The following is a 24832-nucleotide window of genomic DNA, read 5'->3' as shown; positions in this document are numbered from 1 at the left end:
TCATTATGAGTTTCTAGTTATGTCCTCTGGTTTGACCAATGCGCCTGCAGCCTTCATGGACCTTATGAATAGAGTATTCAAACCTTATTTAGATATCTTTGTTATCTTGATTGATGATATACTAATCTATTCGATGAATGAAAAAGATCATGCTAGTCATCTCAGAATAGTTCTCCAAACTTTAAAAGATATAGAATTATATGCCAAGTTCTCTAAGTGCGAGTTTTGGCTTGAGTCTGTGGCATTCTTAGGCCACATTGTGTCTGGAGAGGGAATTAAAGTTGATACTCAGAAAATAGAGGCAGTGCAAAATTGGCATCTCCAACTGACATTAAGAGTTTTTTGGGTTGGATGGCTATTATAGAAGGTTTGTAGAGGGGTTCTCATCAATTTCATCCCCTTTGACCAAGTTAACTCAGAAGACAATGAAGCTTCAATGGTCTGAAGCTTGTGAGAACAAGGTTATAGCTTATGTATCCAGACAATTGAAAGTTCATGAGAAGAATTACCCAACCCATGATTTAGAGTTGGCCGTTGTAGCTATAGTATTTGCTTTGAAGATATGACGTCATTATTTGTATGGTGTTCATGTAGATGTATTCACTGATCACAAGAGTCTTCAATATGCGTTCACTTAGAAAGAGCTTAATCTCAGACAAAGGAGGTGGTTAGAATTACTTAAGGATTATGACATGAGTATTCTTTATCACCCAGGTAAGGCTAATGTTATTGTTGCTGCTTTAAGCAGGTTGTCTATGGGTAGTATTGCCCATGTTGAGGAATAAAAGAGAGAGTTAGCGAAAGATGTGCATAGACTTGCACGCCTGGGAGTCTGACTAATGGATTCCACAGAAGGAGGAGTAGTGGTGATGAATGGGCTGAATCATCATTAGTGTCAGAAGTAAAGAGAAGCAAGATCAAGATCCTATTTTGCTTAAATTGAAGGTAAATGTTCATAAGCAAAAAGTATTGGCTTTTGAACAAGGGGGAGATGGCGTATTGAGGTATCAAGGTAGGTTGTGTGTACCAAGGGTGGATGAACTCCAAGAGAGGATCATGGAATAAGATCATAGCTCCAGATATTCCATTCATCCGGGTTCCACAAAGATGTATCGCTTTTTTGAGAGAGGTTTATTGGTGGAGTGGTATAAAGAAGGGCATTGCAGAATTTGTTGCTAAGTGTTCGAATTGACAACAAGTTAAAGTAAAGCTTCAAAGGCCCGGTGGTTTGGCTCAGAATATAGAGCTTCCGGAATGAAAATGGAAGATGATTAATATGGATTTCATCACCAATTTGCCAAGGTCTCGCAAACAGCATGATTCGATTTGAGTGATTGTTGATAGAATGACAAAATCAGCCCACTTTTTCCCGGTAAAGACTACCCCTACAGTAGAGGACTACGCCAAGTTGTATCATCAAGAGGTAGTTAGACTTCATGGGGTGCCAGTTTCGATTATTTCAGACAGAGGTGCGCAATTTACTGCACAGTTCTGGAAGTCATTCCAAAAAGGCTTGGGTTCAAAGATGAACTTGAGTACTGTCTTTCATCCTCAGATAGATGGGCAAGCAGAGCGCACTATTCAGACCTTAGAGGATATGTTGAGGGTTTGTGTGATTGATTTCAAGGGTAATTGGGATGATCACCTACCCCTTATTAAATTTGCTTACAACAATAGCTACCACTCTAGCATCTAAATGGCTCCTTATGAAGCTCTCTATGGGAGAAGATGTAGATCTCCTATTGGATGGTTTGAAGTTGGTGAAGCTGGGTTGATAAGACCAGATTTAGTTCATCAAGCTATGGAAAAATGTGAAAGTGATTCAAGAGAGGTTGAAAATAGTGCAGAGTCGTCAGAAATCCTACACTGATGTTAGGAGAAGGGAGTTAGAGTTTGAAGTAGATGATTGGGTATACTTGAAAGTTTCACCCATGAAAGGTGTTATGAGATATGGTAAGAAGGGGAAGCTTAGTCCCCGGTATATTGACCCTTATAGAATATCGAAAAGGGTAGGTAATGTAGCTTATGAGTTGGAGCTACCACAAGAGTCAGTCGCGGTTCATCCGGTCTTTCACATCTCCATGTTGAAGAAGTACATGGGTGATCCTTAATTGATCATACCAACTGAAGATATTGGCATCAAGGATAGCTTATCCTAAGAGGAGATTTCGGTTCAGATTCTAGATCGCCAAGTTCGCAAGTTAAGGACTAAGGAAGTAGCATCAGTCAAAGTTCTTTGGAGGAACCAGTTTGTTGAGGAAGCTACTTGGGAATCTGAAGAAGATATGAAGAAGAGGTATCCATACCTCTTTGAAACCGGAGAAATTCTAGATCAAGGTACTAATTCTCTTCTTAGTACTCTATAATTTATGAGATTGCATGTTGTAATTGCATTGCTTGTTGGGTGTTTGAACTGAATGTTAGATGTTACACCCTTAGCCTAGTAAGAGTAATCTCATTCGAGGACGAATGTCCCCAAGGGGGAGATATTGTAATATCTCACAGATTGAAATAACTAGGAAGAAGTTAAGAATTGGAAATAGTCAATTTTTGGAAAAAATAGAAATCTGGAAACTTTGTTAAGTATGTTAGGTTGAGTGTTTGGTAAACTTCAAACGATCATAACTCCTAGATCAGGATGAGTTAGGTGTGTTTCAGATATCGTAAGAAAGATCTTGGAATAATCTTTCCAACGCCGCCGAGTTCGTATAAGTGAGATATGACCATTTGAAGTTGGGCAGTTCAAATAAGGAAAGTCTAAAATCGGATTTTGGGAGGGTATTTTAGTCTTTTCCTTACCTAAATATTTTAATCCATTTTTAGGAGTTTAATTTGGATCAAATCAGATTTTAGTCAATTTAGAAATGTTGAAGTTCACATAGGGCTTGGAGAAAAGAGAATAGAGGAGAAAGGAGACGAAAATTCAAGATTCGTCGATTTCTTGGAGGTTTGCATGTGGAATTCATCAAGGATTTGATCCTACATGGTATGTGAGACTTTCATAACATTGGGTTCGTTCACCCACGTGCCAAACATGTTTAATTCAGCGTAAATTCGTTCTAAAAGATTGGAAGTTTGAATGTTCTTGATAGGTGTTCTTGAATTGCTTTTGTTCTTGAATTTGGGTTGAGATTGAGGAGTTTCTTGAGATTAGAGTGTCGATTCCTTGAGTTGTTTGAGTTAAATCTTATGTAGATGTTCTGGGTATCTGATTCTAAAGAGCATTTGAGAAAAGGGATCGAGTTTAGTCGAATTTAGATCAGAAAACTAGAAGAGAAGTTCGTCAGATCGCACCTAAGGAGAGCCTGGCGCAGCGCACCCCATCTACGCCAGAGAGGCTGGGGCAGTGCGCCAGAAATAAGCCCCAGTAAGTTGGGGCTCTGGCGCGGCGCGCCAGGGATGCGCCCGGATCGTCGATCTCCACCCATTTTTCGTTGTTTATCCCGTTTAAGTCCTCTTAAAGTGTACTAACACTTCCTATTGATTCTAACTACTCTAAATGTCTTCTAAACATCTAGAAATCATCCAGAAACATGAATCATAACCTTGAATCCATAAATTCAAATTCAAGGAAAGTTAAGAGCCAAGCCTAGGAAGTTTTTTGAGTCATTTCAAGAAGTCTTTTGCGAATGCTTTTAACTTTATTTTAAGACTTTAAGTTCAAGTTGAGTAAGGAGTAAGAATTAAAGAATGAAGTTCATTTCTTCAAAGATTATTAAACTAAGTATTCCCAAGTGTCTAAAAATGTTTTCACTTTTGAACAAGAAAGGGAAACACCGATTTCAAGAAGAGCTTTTAAGCTAAGTTTTGAGTAATTATATCAAATCAAAGAAAGAAGGTTTGTTTTAAAAACATATGAGCTAAGTATATTTTTGGGAATAGTATTGAGCACCGATATGGGGATACGAATTCATATTAACTCAAGTCTCCATAAACCTTGTAGCCATCATGGGTAGTAAAGGCTCATACTTTTTAGATGACTCCTTAAGTGCTTTTTAGCATAGACTAGTGGATCTACTTAGTTAAGGCGTTCTATATGACGGTAAAGTATAGGACAGTTCTGGCATCGTGGGTAAAACGATGTATCACCACTTAGGCTCATAGTGGTGGTTGTCGGTTAGAGAAACTCCCACAGAAACTATATTACTTTATTACATGAGTAAATTTGATTTTGTTATTGCATTTCTTTAACGAACTAAGTTGCTTTCTACTGTTTTAAAATCTTTCTATATATTGCATGTGTTTTATTGCTTTATATTGAGTTAAGTTGTTCATGAGTTGAGTAAAGCCAATGTAAGTGTTTTTTTCAGATTCCTTTCAAGCTTATGTTATGTTTAGTATTCCCCTCGCATTCTCGTACATTCAATGTACTGCTGCCATTTGGCCTGCATTGTTTTATGATGCAGACACAGGTAATCAGGATCAGTATCCAGGCCCCGTTGGTCCAGTTGAGCACTCAGAGTCAGTTGGTGAGCCTCATTGCATTCCGGAGGACTCCTTTTACTTTGTTTCTAGTATTGCAGTTGTTAGGATGATCAGGGGTCTTGTTCTGACATTCCTCATTGTTTAGAGGCTTCATAGACAGATATTTATAGTTTTTTAGTCTTATTTATTTCAATTGTATATGTTTAAGACTTGAGTTGCCATTTTGGCTAAATTATTATCTCTTAAGTTCTTGCATGAATTATGTTTCTTATGTTTAAGTCTTCCGATGAGTAAGTAAGCCAGGCCAAGGGTTCACTTGGGGCCAGCAATGGTTCATGAGTGCCAGTCCCACCCAAGGTGTAGGCTCGGGCCTTGACACGTCACTACTTATTTTTTGTCGATCTATGAGATATATTGGGTACACATGGTTTTGTACTCATACTACACTTGTTGCACTATTTTGTGGCGCAGATTCGATCCCTAATACAAGCACCTCTCGTGGATCTTTTTGCGTCCGAGCTTGGAGTATCTTGAAGTTGTGGTGAGCTGCTTGGCTGTTCCGTTGCCTATAACTCCCTCTATATTTTATTTATTTTGTTGTTTTAGTACTCAGACAGGATATCCCTTATGTTTGGATTTGTCATTTAGTTTCAGACTTGCATCATATTTAGAAGCTTTTATACTTATGACACATATTCTTGGATGGTATTTTAGCTTTCCGCATTTCATATTTATAAAGAACTTAGTATTGGAGATTTTTACTCGTTGTTTACCTTTTTACCTCATTAGTTAGTTAAGACTGGTAAAATATGTTGGGTTGGCTTACTTATCGGTGGGGAACATAGATGCCATCACGACTTGTGAATTTGGGTCGTGACAATTTGGTATTAGAGCCCTAGGTTCATCGGTCTCATGAGTACAAGAGAAATGTCTAGTAGAGTCTTGCGGATTGGTATGATGACGTCCATATCTATCTTCGAAAGGCTATAGGAAATTTAGGAAAATTCTATTCTTTCATTCCTTATCGTGTACATTTGACCTTGTTGAAATTATAATCTTAATATCTCATTCTCTCTCAGAGGGTGAGGACTCGTACATCGGCAAGTGCTTCTGGGAGCACTATCTGAGGTAGAGGCAGGGGACGAGGTCGAGGTCTAGGTCGAGGTCGGGGTAGGGGTCGTATTGCATCACCCATTGAAGGACAAGTACCAATAGCTACCCAGGGCCATGATAGGACAGTACCTCCTGATGCGAATATTATTCATGGGGATGTGCAGGATCGTGTCGAGGGGGATGGACCAGCTCAGGCTCCACCTAGTATTATTGCCAACCCGAAGCTTCAAGATACCTTGGCTCATATTTTAGGACTTCTAGAGGGGATGGCTCAAGCGGGAACATTGTTTGTCACCTCTGATGCCTCACAGACCCGTGTTGAAGGTCAGACTCCAGATCTGATGATTTCTCTAGATTCTCAGAATCAGCCAGCTGCTGCTATAGCTCCCTGTTTAGATAGTATGGAATTTCTAGGTATTGCATCACATTTGGCAAACAGGCCTTCCATGACCATTGATGAACAAAAGATGTTTGGGAGGTTTTGACTAATGAATCCCCCGACTTATACTGGTGACTTAACTGAGGATGCATATGAATTTATAGTTAGTTGTCATGAGAGGTTACATAATCTTGGATTAGTGAAGTCTCATGGAGTTGACTACACAGCGTTTCAGATGACTAACTCTGCCAAGTAGTGGTGGGGCGATTATATTAGTAGTAGGCCAGCTGAATCTCCTCCACTATCATGGACTCAGTTTACTCAAGTATTTCTAGCCAAGTTTGTTCCACGCAGTGAGAGGGAGAGCAAGAGGGTCGAGTTTGAGGGCTTGCAGCAAGATGGTATGTCAGTCGCTAAGTTTGAGGGTAAATTTCATGCCTTGGCTAGGCATTCTTTGATGATACTTCCCACCGAGTCTGAGCGGGTGAAAAGGTTTGTTAAGGGGCTGATTATTTCGATTCGTCTGAGAGTTTCTCAAGTTTTTGCTTCTGGTGTTCCGTTTCATAAGGTTGTGGATGCAGCTAAGGAGTTAGAGATGATTCGACGTGAGGGATTTGAGCAACGTAAGGGAAAGAGAGCCCATCATTCAGGTAATTATGGTGGTGCTCCGCCTAAGAATCGAGCTTACTCAGGTAGAGGTTATCACTCTCAGTCTAGTAGACCCATCCATATTGCTATACCAATTGAGGTTGATTACGCTGGGCATAGTTCTTTGAGTTTAGTGCATACGTCACAGGGTTTATCTTCCAGACCTGTAGGTCGTGGAGGGAATTCTGGTCATTCAGATTCTTCTCATCAGCCTACATCTCGTAGAGGTTGTTTTGAGTGTGGCGATATGGGACATTTTATGAGAGATTGCCCTAGGACCAGACGTGGTGGCTCGCATCAAGGTTCTCAGGCTTCGACTTTCAGGGTTGCACAACCTCCAACTAGGGGAGGTGTACAGAGTAACAAAGGTGTTTCTCATTCAGGTAGAGGTGGTTCTCCTTCTGGTCGAGGTGGTGGTCGTGGAGGTCCACAGTTTGAGGGTGGTCGTTCTCACTATTATGCTTTTTCGGGTAGGCCAGAGGCTAAGACTTCAGATGTTGTTATCACAAGTATTATTCTGGTTTGTCATCAACCAACTACTATATTATTTGATCCAGGCTCCACTTATTCTTATATTTCAACATATTTTGCTTCGAGTCTGGATATATTATGTGAGTCTCTTGATTTGCCGGTACATGTTTCTACTCCTGTTGGGGATTCTGTAGTGGTAGATCGGGTGTATCGACTATGTATAGTTACCTTGATAGGATATAACACTCACGCAGATTTAAAAGTCTTAGATATGGTAGATTTTGATGTGATTCTTGGTATGGATTGGTTATCTCCTTATCACGCAATTTTAAATTGTATGCCAAGACAGTTACTTTAGCTATGCCTGGAATTCCTATAGTAGAATGGAGAGGTTCTCTTAGTCACCCTCCTAAAAGGGTGATATCATTTCTTAAGGCTCGTCACTTGGTAGAGAGAGGATGTTTCGCTTACTTAGCGCACATTCGAGATACTAGCGTTGAGACTCCTATGCTTGAGTCTATTCCGGTGGTGAGTGAAATTTCGGAGGCATTTTCGACAGATTTACCAAGTCTTTCACCTAACCGTGATATTGATTTTTGTATTGATATAGAACCAAGCACTCAGTCTATTTTCATTCCTCCTTATCGTATGGCACCGACTGAATTGAAAGAGTTAAAGGAGCAGTTGCAGGGTTTGTTGAGCAAGGGTTTTATAAGACCGAATGTATCTCCTTGGGGTGCTCCAGTGTTATTTGTGAAAAAGAAAAATTAATCCATGCGTATGTGTATCGACTATCGATGGTTGAACAAGGTTACCATCAGAAATAAGTACCCAATACATCGTATTGATGATTTATTTGATCAGATGCAGAGTGCTTCAGTTTTCTCCAAGATTGACTTGAGATCCGGTTATCATCAGCTGAAGGTTAGGGTAGAGGATATCCCGAAGATAGTTTTTTGAACACGTTATGGCCAATATGAGTTTCTGGTAATGTCTTTTGGATTGACAACGCCCCAGTAGCTTTTATGGACATGATGAACGGAGTATTCAGACCGTACTTGGATTCGTTTGTTATTGTCTTCATAGATGATATGCTGACATACTCTCGTAGTAAGGAGGAACACGAGCATCATTTGAGTATAGTGCTTGGGATTGAAAGAGAAGAAACTCTATGTAAAGTTTTCAAAGTGTGAGTTTTGGCTTAGTTCGGTAGCATTCTTGGGACATGTAGTGTCCAAGGAGGGTATTATGGTGGATCCTAAGAAGATTGAGGCAGTTAGAGATTGGGTCAGACATTCTTCATTTACTGAGATTCAAAGTTTCTTAGGCTTTGCAGGTTATTATCAACGGTTTGTAGAGGGGTTCTCATCCATTGCATCCCCATTAACTAGATTGACCCAGAAGGAAATGGTTTTTCCAGTGGTCTGATGAATGTGAGGTGAGTATTCAAAATCTCAAGACTTTATTGACTACTGCTCCGATTTTGACCCTACCTATAAAGGGAGAGGGTTTTGTTGTATATTGTGATATTTCTCGAATTGGTCTTGGTTGCGTATTAATGCAGAAGGGAAAGGTGAGAGCTTATGCTTCGAGGCAGTTGAAGATCCACGAGAAGAACTACCCTACTCATGACTTGGAGTTGGCGGTTGTAGTGTTGGATTGAAGATTTAAGGCATTACCTTTATGGGGTACATTGTGACGTGTTCAAGGATCATCGTAGTCTCCCGTATATATTCAATCAGAGGGATCTCAATTTGAGGCAGCTAAGGTGGTTGGAGTTGCTCAAAGACTATGACATGACTATTCTTTATCATCCGAGTAAGGCAAATGTGGTAGCAGATGCCTTGAGTCGAAAGGCGGTAAGTATGGGTAGTCTAGCCTTGTTACAGGCTGGTGAGCGTCCTTTAGCTAGGGATGTCCAGTCCTTGGCCAATAGCTTTGTGAGGCTTGATATTTCAGAATCTGGTAAAGTTTTGGCTTATGTAGAGGCTAGATCATCATTGTTGGAGCAAATTCGTACTCAACAGTTTGATGATGGTGATTTATGTAAGATTCGGGACAAGGTGTCAAAGGGAGAAGCCAAGGATGCAATTTTTGATAGTGAGGGAGTTTTGAGGATAAAGGGTCGTATTTATGTTCCTAAGACAAGTGATTTGACTAGATTGATCATAGAGGAGGCACATAGTTCGAGGTACTCAATTCATCCAGGGGCTACTAAGATGTATCGTGACTTGAAGCAATGTTATTGGTGGTGTCGTATGAAGAGGGACATAGTAGATTTTGTATCTCGGTGTTTGAATTGTTAGCAAGTAAAGTATGAACACTAAAAACCTAGAGGTGTAACTCAAAGGATGCCCATACCCCGAGTGGAAGTGGGAGCGTATTGCTATGGACTTTGTGGTAGGGTTGCCACGTACCTTGGGTAAGTTTGATGCTATATGGGTCATCGTGGATCGATTGACTAAGTCTGCACACTTCGTACTAGTTGGACTACTTATAATTCAAAGAAGTTAGCCAAGATCTATATTTGAGAGATAGTTCGTTTGCATGGGGTTCCCATTTCTATTATTTCAGATCGTGGCACACAATTTACATCTCCTTTCTGGCGATCTATGCAGAAGGAGTTGGGCACTCGGGTGGATCTTAGTACAACCTTTCACCCTCAAACTGATGGTCAGTATGAACGGACTATTCAGGTTCTTGAGGACATGTTGCGGGCGTGTGTGATCGACTTTGGTGGTCACTGGGATTAGTTCTTGCCATTAGCGGAGTTTGCTTACAATAATAGTTACCATTCGAGCATTGAGATGCCACATTTTGAGGCTTTGTATGGTAGGAGATGTCGATTTCCAATTGGTTGGTTTGATGCATTTGAGGTTAGACCGTGGGGTACAGATCTGCTGAGGGAGTCCTTGGACAAGGTTAAGTTGATCCAAGATAGACTTCTCATGGCTTAGAGTAGGAAAAAGAGTTATGCAGATCGGAAGGTTCGTGATTGGGAGTTCATGGTGGGAGAGCGGGTTCTATTGAAGGTTTCGCCTATGAAGGGTGTGATGAGATTTGGAAAGAAGGGCAAGTTGAGCCCAAGGTATATTGGTCCTTTCGAGATTGTGGAGCGTATTGGTGAGGTGGTGTATCAGTTGGCTTTGCCACCTAGTTTGTCGGGTATTCATCCCGTATTTCATATTTCGATGTTGAAAAAGTATCATCAGGGTGGTGCTCATGTGATTCAATGGGATTTAATGTTACTTGATCAGAATCTGACTTTTGAGGAGGAGCCGGTAACCATTTTGGATAGGCAAATTCGAAAGTTGAGGTCGAAAGAGATTGCTTCAATAAATGTATCGTCCAGTGGAAGAGGCTACATGGGAGATCGAGTCAGACATGAGGAGTAGATATCCTCGGCTTTTTGAGCGTTCAGATGCGTTCTATTCTTTTACCGTTCAAGGACGAACATTTGTTTAAGTGGTAGATGATGTAACAACCCGCTAGGTCGTTTTGAGAACTAGGACTATTTTGACTCTCCCCGTAAAAGATTTAAATGAAAATTTTGAACTATTCGATAACTGTGATTATTTAATTAGCGGGTATTTATCAAATAAAGTAAAGTATCTTTTAAGTTGGTAGTTAATGGGCCAAGTCCATAATTTATTTAATATCCTTACCACTTGGCCCATGTATACAATTAAACTAAGTAAAGAGGGGTTTAATAATTTCTGAGTCATAACTAGAAACAACAAAACTCAAAATAAAATAAAATAGAAACGAGGGCACTTTACGGTTTTGATATCGAAGAAGACGAAACTACTCAGGTAAAAACTCTTGCCAAAACTCCAAAGTATATTTACATATCTTGATTTTTGGAATGTTGGGCGTCACTTATTGCTTTATTGATTAGTGGAAAATGGTTGCAATTTAGTGGGTTAGGAATCAGTGGCATAGGGTTGAAAATTTTAGAATTTTTGGTTGGAAAGATAGAGGAAAAGAATCAAATTTTTGGATTAGTTGCTGCAACATGTGATGGTTCTGTTTGGGGGTAGAAAAATTGGTTATTAGGAAAAAAATTAATACTTGGCAAAACAAGATAGTGCAATTGAATTTTGGGTACTTTCGTTTTTGTTAAGGTTACATGGTGGGAATTATTTGGTTTTATAAATTTTGAAATTTTCTAATAACTATTACTTTATAGTTGAAGTTTAATATATGGATATAGGAAATTAAGTTTGGTTGTATTTTATTATACGAATATCCATAGATTTATGATATTTGGAGGGGATGGAGCTTAACTCTAGGCTTGATATTTAACAAATATGTGTCTTGACATATCAGTTGACACCGAATTTAGGAGTTTGATTATATATTATTATGAGTTTGGATCTAGGCTAGACCTATAGTAACACGTGTGGCAATGAACTCACTTGTTTGAGAATATTGCATATTTGATAGATTGGGAAAATTCTAAAGTCTTACGAAAGGGAAAGGGAAAATCTTGAGGATTCGTGATATGTGTTCGACATTCAAGGTATGTTAAGACTTTCAGACTTCATTGAAGGACGTTTTTTTCTAATTAAAGATTAAAAATGGAATAGACCATGGGTAAGGGCGAAAGACGGGGGTCTCGTATCAATGGTGTGACTGACATTGGTACGAGTACCGGTGTTATAAAGGGAAAGTTTATTACTATAGAATGGGGATTGTAATCCGAGAATGTCAAAGCATATGGGCATTAGCTGATATATTATTGACTTGATTTATTATGTGTGATTGTGTTATGTATTGAACCCGTATACTTGTGATAGCTGAGGTGATTACATGTCATATTGATATTTGATTGAGATGCATTATCATCTCTTTTCATTGATATCACATTGTGCACATGCATTGACATGAGATTGCGTATAAGTTGGGCACGTGGAGATCGTCTGTGTTAGGGATGGTGAGATATTAAGATTATAATTTGGGCAGGTGGAGATCATCCGTGCAAAAATTATTTAATTTTATGATAGTACATTGAGATCGTCCGCACAGACACGTGGAGATCGTCCGTGTTGGTATATGGACCTCGCGAGTCTCCTATGGGTCATGAACTCTCGATGTATTTCCGAGGAGTATCATGTATATATGGTTGAGAGAGTACTTGGCACTGAGGCATATCATTTCATGGTGTCATATTGCATTGCATCTCATGACATCCTTCACTCTTGATGATTATGTGTTTTATTGGTGGTTGGAAAGTACTTGATATTTGATTTACCTCTATTTGTTGACACTTGACTGGTAAGTATAGTGTAGACTTGTATAAGTAAATAACTGATTTTCTTATATGAACTCTCGTCACTACTTCTTTGTTGTCGGTCTATGAGATATATTGGGTACACGTGGTTTCGTACTCATACTACACTTGTTGCACTCTTTTGTGGTGCAGATTCGATCCTTAATACGAGCACCTCTCATGGAGCTTTTTGAGTCCGACCTTGGAGTATCTTGAAGTTGTGGTGAGCTCCTTGGTTGTTCCGTGGCCCACATCTCCTTTATCTTTTATTTATTCTGTTGTTTTAGTATTCAGACAGGATATCCTTTATGTTTGGATTTGTCATTTAGTTTCAGACTTGCATCATATTTAGAAGCTCTTGTACTTATGACACCAATTTCTGGGTGGTATTTTAGCTTTCCGCATTTAATATTTATAAAGAACTTAGTGTTGGAGATTTTTACTCGTTGTTTACCTTTTTATCTCATTAGTTAGTTAAAACTGGTAAAATATGTTGGGTTGGCTTACCTATCGGTGTGGAACATAGGTATCATCACGACTTGTGAATTTGGGTCGTGATATTTTAGTAGCTTTTATAAATAATTTATGAGTTATAAGAATGAGTGACATGATTTTCAGATTTAATAAAGGATTAATTTGTTGTTAAAGAATAGTGGAAAAAAATAGAAGGAAAGAAAAAGAAAATTTATGAGTGACATGATTTTCAGATTTAATAAAGGATTATTTTGTTGTTAAAGAATAGTGGAAAAAAATAGAAGGAAAGAACAAGAAAATAAAATAATTAAAAAGGGGAAAAGTGCCCTACTAAATGAATAAATAAATAAAAAGAATTAAAATAAAATAAAATTAAAAAAAGGCAACTACCCAATAGAAAATAAGGAAAAGAAAAAAGGAGTCACAAGTCATATTTGGTTCCTGCTGTTGTGCAGTAACGCAAAGACAGAGAACGTTGACGGAAAAAAAAGGGAGAAAAAGGGAAGAGAAAAATAGAAATTTTTATGCTAAAGTGTTAAGGTAGTGATTCTCGTCCTTTCCATTAAATTTTATGTGATAATGAATAGATTTTTAGGATATAAACCTGTAGAATTTGGATTGATTTAAGAAAATATAGGTCTAGGATTCTTAGAACAAAATCTTGATTTGGGGGTCGAATAACGATCCGTTTTAGTTGAAATTTGCATGCAAGTTTGTTTTATCTCGGGTAAACATAATCTGAAAGAAAATTTCAGATTTGAATTTGGTTGCTCGGGATGACTTTTTGATCCGATTTTCTAGCCGAAACTAAATTTAGTAATATGGGTGTCATTAGATTCATATTCTTATGAAGATTATGTATTTGATAGATTGGAAGCAATTTAAAGCTTTATGAAAGGGGAAGACTCAAGTCCTAAAGTGATTGTTCGACTATTTGAGGCAAGTGAATTTCTAAACCCTTGTTAAGTGTATAGAATCGTGTATTTCCCTGTGGTATGTGTTGAGGAGTAATGAGACTTGATGATGGGTTGACTTGTCCATATTGAATAATTCTAATGATGAAAAAGGGGGAATAAAATGCAATGTGATTAATTGTTGGTGTGTGATGTGTTGAGAATGGTTTGAAAGGCTTATTGACTCATTGTTGATGTTGTATCATGATTGTGTTGTTGTGAATTGTGCATTATTATGAAAATGACCATCTCTTCATTATTTATGTGAACATGTCATTTGCATTATTTTGAGACATAGTTGTGACAAGTGTTATGTGAATTGAGAAAGAATAAGAAATTAAAGAGGATGTACCATTTTGAGGGACGTGTCGCACGCCACAACAGATACTATATTTCAAGGGACGTGTCGCCCACCGTGACTGATACTATATATCGAGGGATGTATTACGCGCCACGATGGATACTATTATCGAGGGACGTGTCGCACACTGTGACGGATGCATGGACAAATATGTTCCCTATGGGTCCCAGACTAAGAGACAGCGGGTGTGTATCATTAGGTCTGCATCACTATACTTGACATTGCATTTCATTCCATTGCACATCTTTATCATTGGTGAACTTGATCTTGTGTGTTGCTGATCTTGTGAGTGCCTTTCTATGGAACTTGTGATTGATGAATATTGAGTTTGTTGTTGAGAATATGTAATGGTTAGAATGTTGTTGTGAGCTATGTAAATTGTGAACTGTTAGGTTGGGCTGATTTTATGCAGGTGATAGTTGTGATTGATGAATATTGAGCTGGTTGTTGAGGATATGTAATTGTTAGAGTGTTGTTGTTGAGCTGTGTGCTATATAAATTGTGAACTGTTAAGTTGGGCTGGTTTTATGCAGGTTGTAGTTGTGGAGGTTCAGTTGGGGTGTAAGGAGTACCCGTATTCTATTTCCTTAGCTTGTGTTTAGAAGTTTACTTGCTGAGTACCGTGTGGTTTGGTACTCACCCCTTGTTACTACATTTTTTTGTAGGTTACTAGCCCAGACCTTTGTGATATTTTCTTTTCTCCTTGTCCGAGGCTTCTTGTGGAGGTTTGTGAGGTAGCTACTTGTCATTTCAGCGGACATTCTTTCTCCTTAATTATGATCTTGTTCTATTCTAGAAACAATATCATTTGAGACTTGTATTTTCTTTCAATTTTATTATAACACATTAGAGGCTTGTACACGTGACAACCAGGTTTTGGGGTATTTTTAAGTTGATTATAAATTTTAAAGGCTGAGTTTTAGGCTGACTTGTCTTGGTGGAATAAGACGAGTGCCATCACGTCCATTTTTGGGTCGTGACAAATATTCTCTCCCTTGATTTTCTTCCTTCTGTTATTAAATAATTGTATACTTTCAAATTAAACAAATTAATAAATACATAAATCAATCAGATATATAACAAATTAAGTATTAACACTTTTAATAAATATTGAAAATGTGGATAAGAAATCCTATTAAATTCTAAAATATTGACATTTTGAAAATTTTCCTTACATTTATAACTGGAAAAATTGTATGAAATAGCAAACTATTAATTCAAATTAAATTATATAGCCATAGTTTATTTTAATTGTAATTCGCAGCAAACATCCCCCTTTTTTGCCATCTGATTTGGTATACAATTAATCATTTTTGATATACAATTAGCCATTTTATACATTTCAGTATAAAATGCGTTTACGTTTGTATAAAGCGAGATAAAAGTGTATATACAAATACAAATACATATATTTTCGTCATATACACTTATAATTATACAAATATAAATCTTATTATACAAATTACAATGTATAAATGAATTTGTACAAATCTGAACAATTTGTATAAAATTGAATGTTTGTAGCGAAATATACAAATCAAAAGTTCCATAACAAATATAAAATTTACTATGGAGCGCAAATATACAAATTATAGTTATAACATACAAATAAGATTTTTACGTTTGTTATACGTAAAAGTTGATCATAACTATTAGATGTGTAATTTACCCTTTAACACGGGTGCCCATGCCCCAGCCGGCCCATAGCCCACAACCCAAATTCCAATAAGAAAATCCCTAAACTGAAATCCCTAACTCCCATCTCTCAACTCGACTTACGTTAAGCCGCAGCTCGTCTCTCAACTCTCATCTCTCAGCTCGTCGACTCTTAAGTTCAGGCCAGCCGCTGCTCAGTCCACGCTGAGTGCTCGCAGCCTGCAAGCCGCTTCTCACTGGCCACTGCTCAGTGCTCGCTCGCGAGTCGCGCCTCGAAGGTTAGTGCTCATCGTGTCCCAACTCTCATCTGGAAATCTTTCTTTTGATGGAAGATTAATAATGGAGTCTAATAAACTTGTGGAAAACAACACGATTACACGAGTAGCAGTGTAGCACTCTAGAAGTTGGTTATAGAAAGGAAAATTAAAATACACAGGGCGTCTTTAGACATAGGATGTGGTGGTACATGTGTAACTTGTGAATTCTATTGCTGTAATACCAAACATAGGGATACATTACTAAGAGCAACATTTGGTAAAAACCCATCACAACAAAAGAGATTCTTGAAGTGAAACAGCAAGAGAAATTGTTAGATACACATTAAGAGCAAAATCTGATGAAAACCCATGGCAAGAATATGAAAAAAATGTACTGCTTCCTCTATGGTTTTTTTAATCATTGAATGCAAGTATGCAACTATGTGATTATTTGTGTGATCGTGAACTGTAATGTACTGTGTCTTTCTGTAATTAAGTTATTTTTAGGCAGCTGGACTTTAGTTTGTAACTCTATTTTAGGGCTGGGCACATGTTTGTTGAATTTTCTAGTGTTGTTGTCTTGACTCTTGATAGTCTTCTTATTCTTATACTCGACTAGTTTGTTAATGTTGCTTCCTGCTTGACTTCTTGACAAGAATTATCAGTTTTGTTTGGATATTTTAGTCAATGATATGGTAAGTTGCAAGTTAAATGCTTGTTGAAATTTGAAAGGCAAAAACCAAATTGTATGGCACAGGTTGTTGGAGTTTGGAGAGTATTGTTGAGTGTTGATTGTTATAGAAGTTAATGTTGATCGTTGTATTATTTGAACAGCAACACAGCCACAGGTGATGAGGTATTGAGGTGAAAACTTACCTTTTGCACAAACTTGATATTTGAACAGGTAAAATTATGTCCTTTTGAGTTTAGTCATGGCCTAATTTTTGAATTTCTACCATTAATTTTTTAACTTCTCTTGAACTGTCAATACATTTGCAAAGCCATAGAATTGGATGTGACTTGTAAGAACATGAGAGGTTGAAGAAATTGAACAAAAGTGATTGAATTTTGAAAATGTACCATTGTTAATTAAATTTGGTTAAATCGAAAACCAAATCGAATTTATTTCAATTTGGTTTGGTTTCACATTTTTGCCAAACCGAAAAACCGAACCGAATCGACCGAACGCCCAGCCCTGGTTGCAAGTGTGGTATTGGTTAATACGGTGCACCTTCATCAGATCTGGTTGTCTCGTTTATGTATGTATATGTATACATCTCCTTCATTCATCTGCTTTTGGTTCTTCCTTTAAACTTGCCTGTTGGTCTTTTTTTTTTTTTGGTGGTATGCTTTCGTATTTGAGCGAACTGAATTTGGTTGTTTGAAGGCCCTTATTTTTTGGGGCTTTAGGGTTGAGCCGCCCTTGGTTTTTGTTTTTTTTAATGGTCTCTCTACTTTCTCAGGTAATTTACAATCATGTCGTGGTGCACTATCGAGTCTGATCCTGGTAAGTGTCCCAGCCTTATTTGGTCAAGAGTTGAAAGTATAATCCCTACTACTAATGGCTTTCTGAACATGTCATTAGTCTCTAGCCAAATGGGTAAGACAACAGAATGATGTATTAGATGATCATGTTATAATCTTAAAGGAAAATAGAAAAATAGAAAGATTGTTGGGTTATTGTACTTCACTCTAATGTAAACAGGAAGACAGTCTCTAAAAGAAACTAAGGCACAATACTCAATATCAGCTCTAGCTGCTTCAGTCTCATCTCACATGACTTTCACACTTTAAATTGTGAATGTTAGTCATGCCCCAATGATGTTCTCCTTGTGTTCCACTCCCTGCTTGTAATTCATCTTTTATTGGTTTAGATTTCAATATTGCTGCAATGGTCTTGCAGCGATATAACTGTAGATGCAAGAAAAGATAACTGTAGATGTCCTTCCTGGCTGCTGGAGAAGTAGCTACTATTAGTTTTAATTATGATTGTCCTTGTAAAATAAAAAGCTTTTATTGGGACTGTAAATTAAACCATCAACAGTTCATGGACCTCCAAAAAGAGAAGTTCTTTTTTATCTCTATTTTGTATTAAGCTATAGGGTTAAAAATGTTTTCAAAGAATAATTTGTGGTTCTGCTAATATATGTAAAATGTTTGCACTTGTATCACATTTACAGAAAGAAGCTATCCTTCCCTTTGTTGCATTGTACTAGCCAATGTTTCCCCATTTATCCCAAAAAAGGGGACATATAGTTCTTTTCCCCTCAAGCACCGCCTTTTGTGCCTTTGGACAATAAAAGTTAGTCTGAAAGGGCATATGTGCTGCATGCTATGATACACAAAATTTTCCTCATTTTACCCATCCATCAGCGGAGGCTAAGCAACCAGGCTACCTATTTCACATCATTAAAGTATTAAAAAGTTTTATCATCCACATGTCATAAATTATTTTCCTAATTTTGGTAGTTTGTGGATGCAACGTATGGAGCTGTACGTTGAGATGACATCATATTGCTTCATTGATTGGGTGTATCTCCTTTTGTTGAAGGATACCTACTCATTTTTGATAACTTGTGTAACATCTGATGTTCAACTTCTCTTTCTTATAGTATGGTTTTACTGGTGGTCTTTGGGATATATGAATTTTATCACTTTCAAATGCAAAAATGGATATTGACGAATTCTTCAAACAAAATGAGCTATTGCTATATGAAAAATTAAGTTTTTTACTTATTATTTTATAATGGGTGGCAGTAAGACCCGAGCCCAAAACCTCTCCATGCAGTGATACCATGTTGAAGTGTTGACCATGTCATCTAAAGTCTTAAACTGTTGCGGAGAGTACATTAATATAGATTTATTATGTCTTTCGACAGTTATGTTGTCTTGCTCAGGTAGTGATAAAAGTTAAAAACTCAGTTATTGCAGCCCTAGGCATGAGGGCTTGGAAAGAGACACTCAGAAGATCTCTTTCCAGTAAAATTAGGGGTGCTAAAAGTGGAGTGATATCATTCTCAATTAAAGTGGAGTGATACAGTTGTTTTGTTCTCTTGTTGATGTAAAGATAATTAATTCACTCAATCGTTGCAAACCCCTAGGCATAGGGATCTGGGCCAGAGTCTGAAATCTTTTTCCTAACCTTGTATCAAATGTACATACCATTTCTTCTCATCAAACTTAGTCAAATGAGGGCTTGAATGACTATTTGGTGATTCTTTTTTTTTTTTTTTGCTTTTTCAATGGACGAGTTTTTAATGGCAGGGAAGAAGGGCTGCAGAGATTCATGTGTGGCTCGAAGACCAGTTTGTTGTGCTGCTCAAGAGGAGAAGAAGCAATGCAATGCAATATTCTTCTTCATCTTTATTATTGTGATGCACGCAAGCTGGTCTGGACACAACTATTACCCCAGAAAAATTAAAATTCTTGAGTGTGGGTTTTGGGTGTGGGGGAGAAGGAGACTGGTTTCCTGTAGTGTTCAATACGACTGGGAACAATCTAATGTAACATCTTCTTCATCGTTGATGATAGCTACTAAATTTGGGGTTCTAAATCCACCTAACCTCTACATTTTTAGTCGCTATGATAAGCTTTTCTGATGATCTCCCTGTTTCGTTTCACTTGGTAAAACCCTTGAATATGAAAGATACTGACATTGCTTGCGTGCAGGGGTTTTTACCGAACTTATGCAGCAGATGCAAGTAAAAGGTGTGCAGGTATTTTCAGTTCTCTAAAATTATGATTTGTTTTCTTCAATCTTAGGTGGTTTAATTTCTTAGTTGTGTTGAACATTTCCACTAAGCAACGAGAATATGCTTTTTGGCGATTTCCTTTCTTTTCCCCCCCCCTTAATTTGATGATCATATATCTCCCATGTAGTTATTGCTTTTGTACATGCAATTATGAACTTGAACTCCGTATTTACCAGTTACATGCCAGATGCATGTAATGCGACTTAATGGAGTCGTTATCTTTGCTAGCACCGTATAGAGCTTTGAGGCAAGTTGTATGTTTGTTAAGTTTAGGGATTTCGAGGAACCATTTTCTTTGGTGAGTGGCGAATACCTTCTGTTAGAACTTAGCTGAAGGGAAAAAGCTTGTCCTTTGATTTTTTCCTCCATAGTGGTTTTTTCATCTCTCTCCTCTATCCATCCTGTAGTCTTATACAATTATTGCTTTCACTAAGGAGGAAGTGAGAGATTCCATCAACTAATGTGCTCCTGACAAGAGTCCAGGTCCTGATTGATTCACAATGGCCTTCTACCAGAAAGCTTGGGACACCATTAAGCATGCCATATTAGCTATTCCCAATCATATTCACTATCATGGTCAAGTCCTTCAATGCATCCTTTATTCTCATTCCAAAAAGAAAAGGAGCTATTGAACTTAGAAAACACAAACCCGTAAGTTTTCAGGCCACTAGATTGCTTTCATTAAGGGAAGACAAATTATTAATCCTGCATTCATAGCAAATGAGCTTATGGATTGGAAGTTAAAGTCGGGTGGAAATAGGCTCCTACTCAAGCTTGATGTTTAAAAGCCTTTGACAAACTAAGCTGGCCCTATCTTATTACAATCATCAAGTAGTTGGGTTTCGGAGAAAAATGGATCAGGTAGTGTGCATCACGACAGTGAAATATTCTATCCTTATTAACAAAGGGCTTTCTCTCCTAATGATAGCCCCCCCCCCCCCCCCCTTTACTCCCTTTATACCAGTGTTATCAAAGGCGCGCTTAAGCCCTAAAGTGAGGCTCAAAACGTGTTGAGTGTTTTGCCTCGCTTTATGTGCGCTTCAATGTCGTCATCAAGGTTCTAAGACAAACATGACAAACATTTCCTATCCAATGAGCCTTGTATGAAGAAGTGAGACTAAATAATTGATATTTCACTTTATCATAATGTTTTTTCAATTTCTTTGGTCTTATATTTGTCATTCATGTTTATAATTATTAGTCTTGGACTAAACATATATATTTGTATTCTTTTCTACCTTTGCGCCTTTTTTCATTAAAGCCCACTCTTTATTTGCGCTCTGCGCTTAAAGCCCTCTCGGACCGTAGAGCTTTTTTGCGCTTTTCGCCTTTGATAACAATGGCCATGGAAGGTCTTAGGCCTCATTTGTAGACTGAAGGAAAGTATTCCCAAATATGTTCCTTGTTGCAGGCAATTCAGATTCTATTATTTGTCATAATAGAGAAGTCAACACATGGAACCCATCTTATGAGGAACCTTAGTGACTGGAAGATAGATGAGCTCATTGACATGCTGAAAACATTAGAGAAATACACAACAAACCCCCAGATAAAGGACAAACTGAAATGGGGCAACTCTAAGGAAGGTCTTTACACCGTTAGGTGTTAAGGTGTGCTGACCTGTGCTCAGACAATATTATAATTGAGTTATGGCCCAAACTAGTTTGGAAAACAAAACTTCCACCTAAAGTGCTGGTTGGCTCTACAGGGTGTTTGCCTCACCCAAGACAACCTAACTAGAAAGAACTTTTCACTAGCAAACAGATGCTTCATGTGCTAGTCAACCTGCTCCTTCACTGCCCTGTGGCCACAGACATCTGGAATCTGTTTCTAAACATTTTTAGATTGAAATGGGCAGTGCCTTTATCCGTAAGAGATGCCTATGTGAGCAGGAGCTCAACGGAAGTTGGCAAGACCATCAGAAAAATCTGAAACATGGTGCCTGCAAGCATTTTCTGGTGTATTTGGATTGAGAGGAATCACAGATGCTTTGATGGCGTATTAACTTCAACAGGATTTTGGAGGCTAGATGTCGGTTAGCCTATTTAGTTGGGCTAACCTTTCCCCTGTTAATAATTTTGATGCTTTTCGAGGATTTTGTCAGCTCATTAGTTTTGTAGTACTTCAACTGTATAAAAGCTGACAAATGTTTGTTTGTTAAACCCTTTGTATCTTCTTGGTGCTTCCAGAACAAGAGCAACTTCATCCAGAAGATGAAGATGAATTGTTTAGTGTTGTTTCATTTTTGGTGTAAACAGGAGTGTATGGAAGATCTAGAATCAGTTACTTGTTGTGGCAGGTTTTTGATTTTTTGGAAATAGAATACAAGTTGTTACTTTCTCCAGAGAATAAAAAACAAAAAAAAAAAACTCTTTCAATATCTCTGTGGTTATCTCATTTCTATATGGAGGAGTTCTTCTGCCCTCACTGTAGAAGCTGATAAGCTATGATTGATATGCTTTTCCTATGAGACAAACCAAAGGAATAGGTGGGCGATTGGGTAGGATGGACTGTTAAAATGGTTGGTTTACCTTCTTTTGGGTGATTTAACTTTTTATCCTCTCATACTATTCCATGTTGAAACAGGTCGAGGAGTTGTATTCTTTGGATCTTGATGAGCTCAACAGTCTTAGGTGAATCAATTCTGCCACTTGAGCATTAGTTGTATGGTTTTGTGCGAACAATTTATTCTCGGGGGCTTGAAGCTTGTGGTTCTCCAAGTTTTTCAAAAAGGAAATAATAATTTATCTTTTGATTTTTTACAGGCCTGTGTACGGTTTGATATTCCTTTTCAAATGGCGTCCTGGTGAAAAAGATGATCGCCTTGTGATCAAGGACCCAAACCCAAACCTATTCTTTGCTAGTCAGGTCAAATACCTTTACATGATATATGTGGTTAAACTACTAGGAGTTTCTTAGCACACTATGGCATGTAACTTTCTTGAAGATGTGAAACAGGTGATAAACAATGCTTGTGCTACCCAAGCAATCCTTTCAATCCTCCTGAACAGTCCAGATGTTGATATTGGCCCAGAATTATCTGCACTAAAAGAATTCACAAAGAATTTCCCACCGGAGCTTAAAGGTTTAGCTATCAATAACAGTGAAGCAATTCGCACAGCTCATAATAGTTTTGCAAGACCTGAGCCATTTGTGCCCGAGGAGCAGAAAGCTGCTGGAAAAGATGATGATGTATATCATTTTATCAGCTATATACCTGTGGACGGTGTGTTGTATGAGCTTGATGGATTGAAGGAGGGACCAATCAGTCTTGGACCATGCCCTGGTGGGCAAGGTGATATTGAGTGGTTGCGCATGGTGCAACCAGTTATTCAGGAACGTATTGAGAGGTATTCCCAAAGTGAAATAAGATTCAATCTGATGGCTGTAGTAAAGAACAGGAAAGAGGTGTATACTGCAGAGCTGAAGGAGCTTCAAAAGAGGAGGGAACGTATTCTGCAGCAGCTGGCTGCATCCCAGTCGGAGAGAATGGTGGATAGCAGCCCAGTGGAATCACTAAATAAATCCTTAGCAGAGGTAAATTCTGGTATTGAAGCTGTTAGTGATAAGATATTGAGGGAGGAGGAGAAGTTCAAGAAATGGAAAACTGAAAATATCCGTCGGAAGCACAACTATATACCCTTTCTGTTCAACTTTTTGAAAATTCTAGCTGAAAAGAAGCAGCTGAGACCTCTTATAGAGAAGGCCAAACAGAAAACCACCAATCCTAGATGAAATTGTCGTATTTGATCAAGTGTTGTTATGACTGGTTTTGAGTTAACCTCAGGATTAACACCTCATACATTTCTTCTCAATTTACTGTTTCATTTGTGGTTTTTAACTGTGTTTGTTTATGTGCCTGCTTGAGAGCTGCATGCTCCCCAGGCCAAGTTTGAGCACCAATTTGAACTTTTAGTTCTTGCTGATGGCAATACTAATTTGGTGTTAGATGCGTTCTCTTAATTGCATAAGGCGAGTTTTAGAAATTCAGTGGATTTGGCCAAAATATTGTTCATTTGTTGACTCTTGTGTGGTTTTTTTTCTCTCTCTGAAGCAAAATGAAGATAATGTATTGGCAAGAATGATAGATTATACCGAAGCTATCATATCTCATTTAAGTTGGACCAGCCTCTTTCTGGGCTATATATTATGAGATTGAGGTCCACAGCGGAAACAGATATGCAGTGAATATTCAGTAGTAGTGTAGTGCCCAAATGGCCAAACTGAGCACATATTTACGAAACTGAACAACTCATCATTCAGCTACCACTGGAAAATGACCTTGAATTCTGTAGTAGTGTAGTGCCTAAATGGCCACTAGTACTGCTTGTTACAGAATTTCTATGGTTCTTTTATAGTCTCATTTCTACTCTATGATGAGACAAGTGAAATGTCCGTCAAATTTTATTTAAAGGTTACTCTATTCTAATCCTAGCTCACACCTATGTAAAGGAGTATATATATTTCGTAGAGGCACTTGAATATCCCATGAACTTTTGATATTCATAAAAAGATCAAGACATCAAATATTGTCTTTCTGAAAGTCTAGGTAATCAAGATGTGTTCTTCCTCAAGATATCTTAAGGAGGTTCAAATTTTGAGGAATATACTACTAATGACTATCGAATCGCAGTGAAAATTTAAGAATAATGCACAAAATTGTACCCACAACCTTGATAAATAAAATCACTTTTTCTTTGTTTTGTGATTGCAATTAATTTTTCATACCAGAGAAAATTTGTTGCAAACAAATTTACATGCCTAGTGGGGTAGTTCATCTCCTCTTACAAATCATGTTTGCAAAATATAAAGCTAATTCCTATAATGCCTTCAACAATATTGACATGCAACAATATCTATGATGCTAACATCAAAGAAAAAATACCTTGAATCTCTAAAGGGCAATATCTTCTGTTCTAATAGGCCGTTATCAAAGTACAAAATCGCTCAATTTTTATGAGTAGTTAAAGACTTATCTTTGTTAAAATCATATAAATTGAATAATAAACATTATTTCTTTTTTAAAGTTATAACATTATTAATATCTATTAATATTTTTGTAACACCATGG

The 24832-nt window shown here is 37.8% G+C and overlaps 1 protein-coding gene across 3 annotated transcripts; it reads left to right on the top strand.

The window, feature by feature from the left end:
* Positions 1 to 15828: 15828 nt before the first annotated feature.
* Positions 15829 to 23729, top strand: LOC102599895 (ubiquitin carboxyl-terminal hydrolase isozyme L5). Of its 3 annotated transcripts, none has more exons than XM_006344300.2 (7): positions 15829 to 16030; positions 16844 to 16913; positions 17473 to 17516; positions 19679 to 19725; positions 22348 to 22394; positions 22527 to 22629; positions 22720 to 23729. In XM_006344300.2, the coding sequence occupies exons 3-7, from the start codon at positions 17486 to 17488 to the stop codon at positions 23494 to 23496; spliced, it is 1005 nt and encodes a 334-aa protein (XP_006344362.1). In that variant the 5' UTR covers positions 15829 to 16030; positions 16844 to 16913; positions 17473 to 17485; the 3' UTR covers positions 23497 to 23729. The 3 variants fall into 3 exon arrangements, with proteins under 3 accessions (XP_006344362.1, XP_006344363.1, XP_006344364.1); XM_006344301.2 differs by having other exon boundaries at positions 16767 to 16913; XM_006344302.2 differs by lacking the exon at positions 16844 to 16913.
* Positions 23730 to 24832: the final 1103 nt, after the last annotated feature.

This window comes from Solanum tuberosum, unplaced genomic scaffold (genome assembly GCF_000226075.1).
Source record: "Solanum tuberosum cultivar DM 1-3 516 R44 unplaced genomic scaffold, SolTub_3.0 scf00053, whole genome shotgun sequence".
In the NCBI taxonomy this organism is placed as follows: Eukaryota; Viridiplantae; Streptophyta; class Magnoliopsida; order Solanales; family Solanaceae; genus Solanum; species Solanum tuberosum.
The sequence above is the reverse complement of the archived record's forward strand: the minus strand, read 5'-3'. Positions and strand labels throughout refer to the sequence as shown.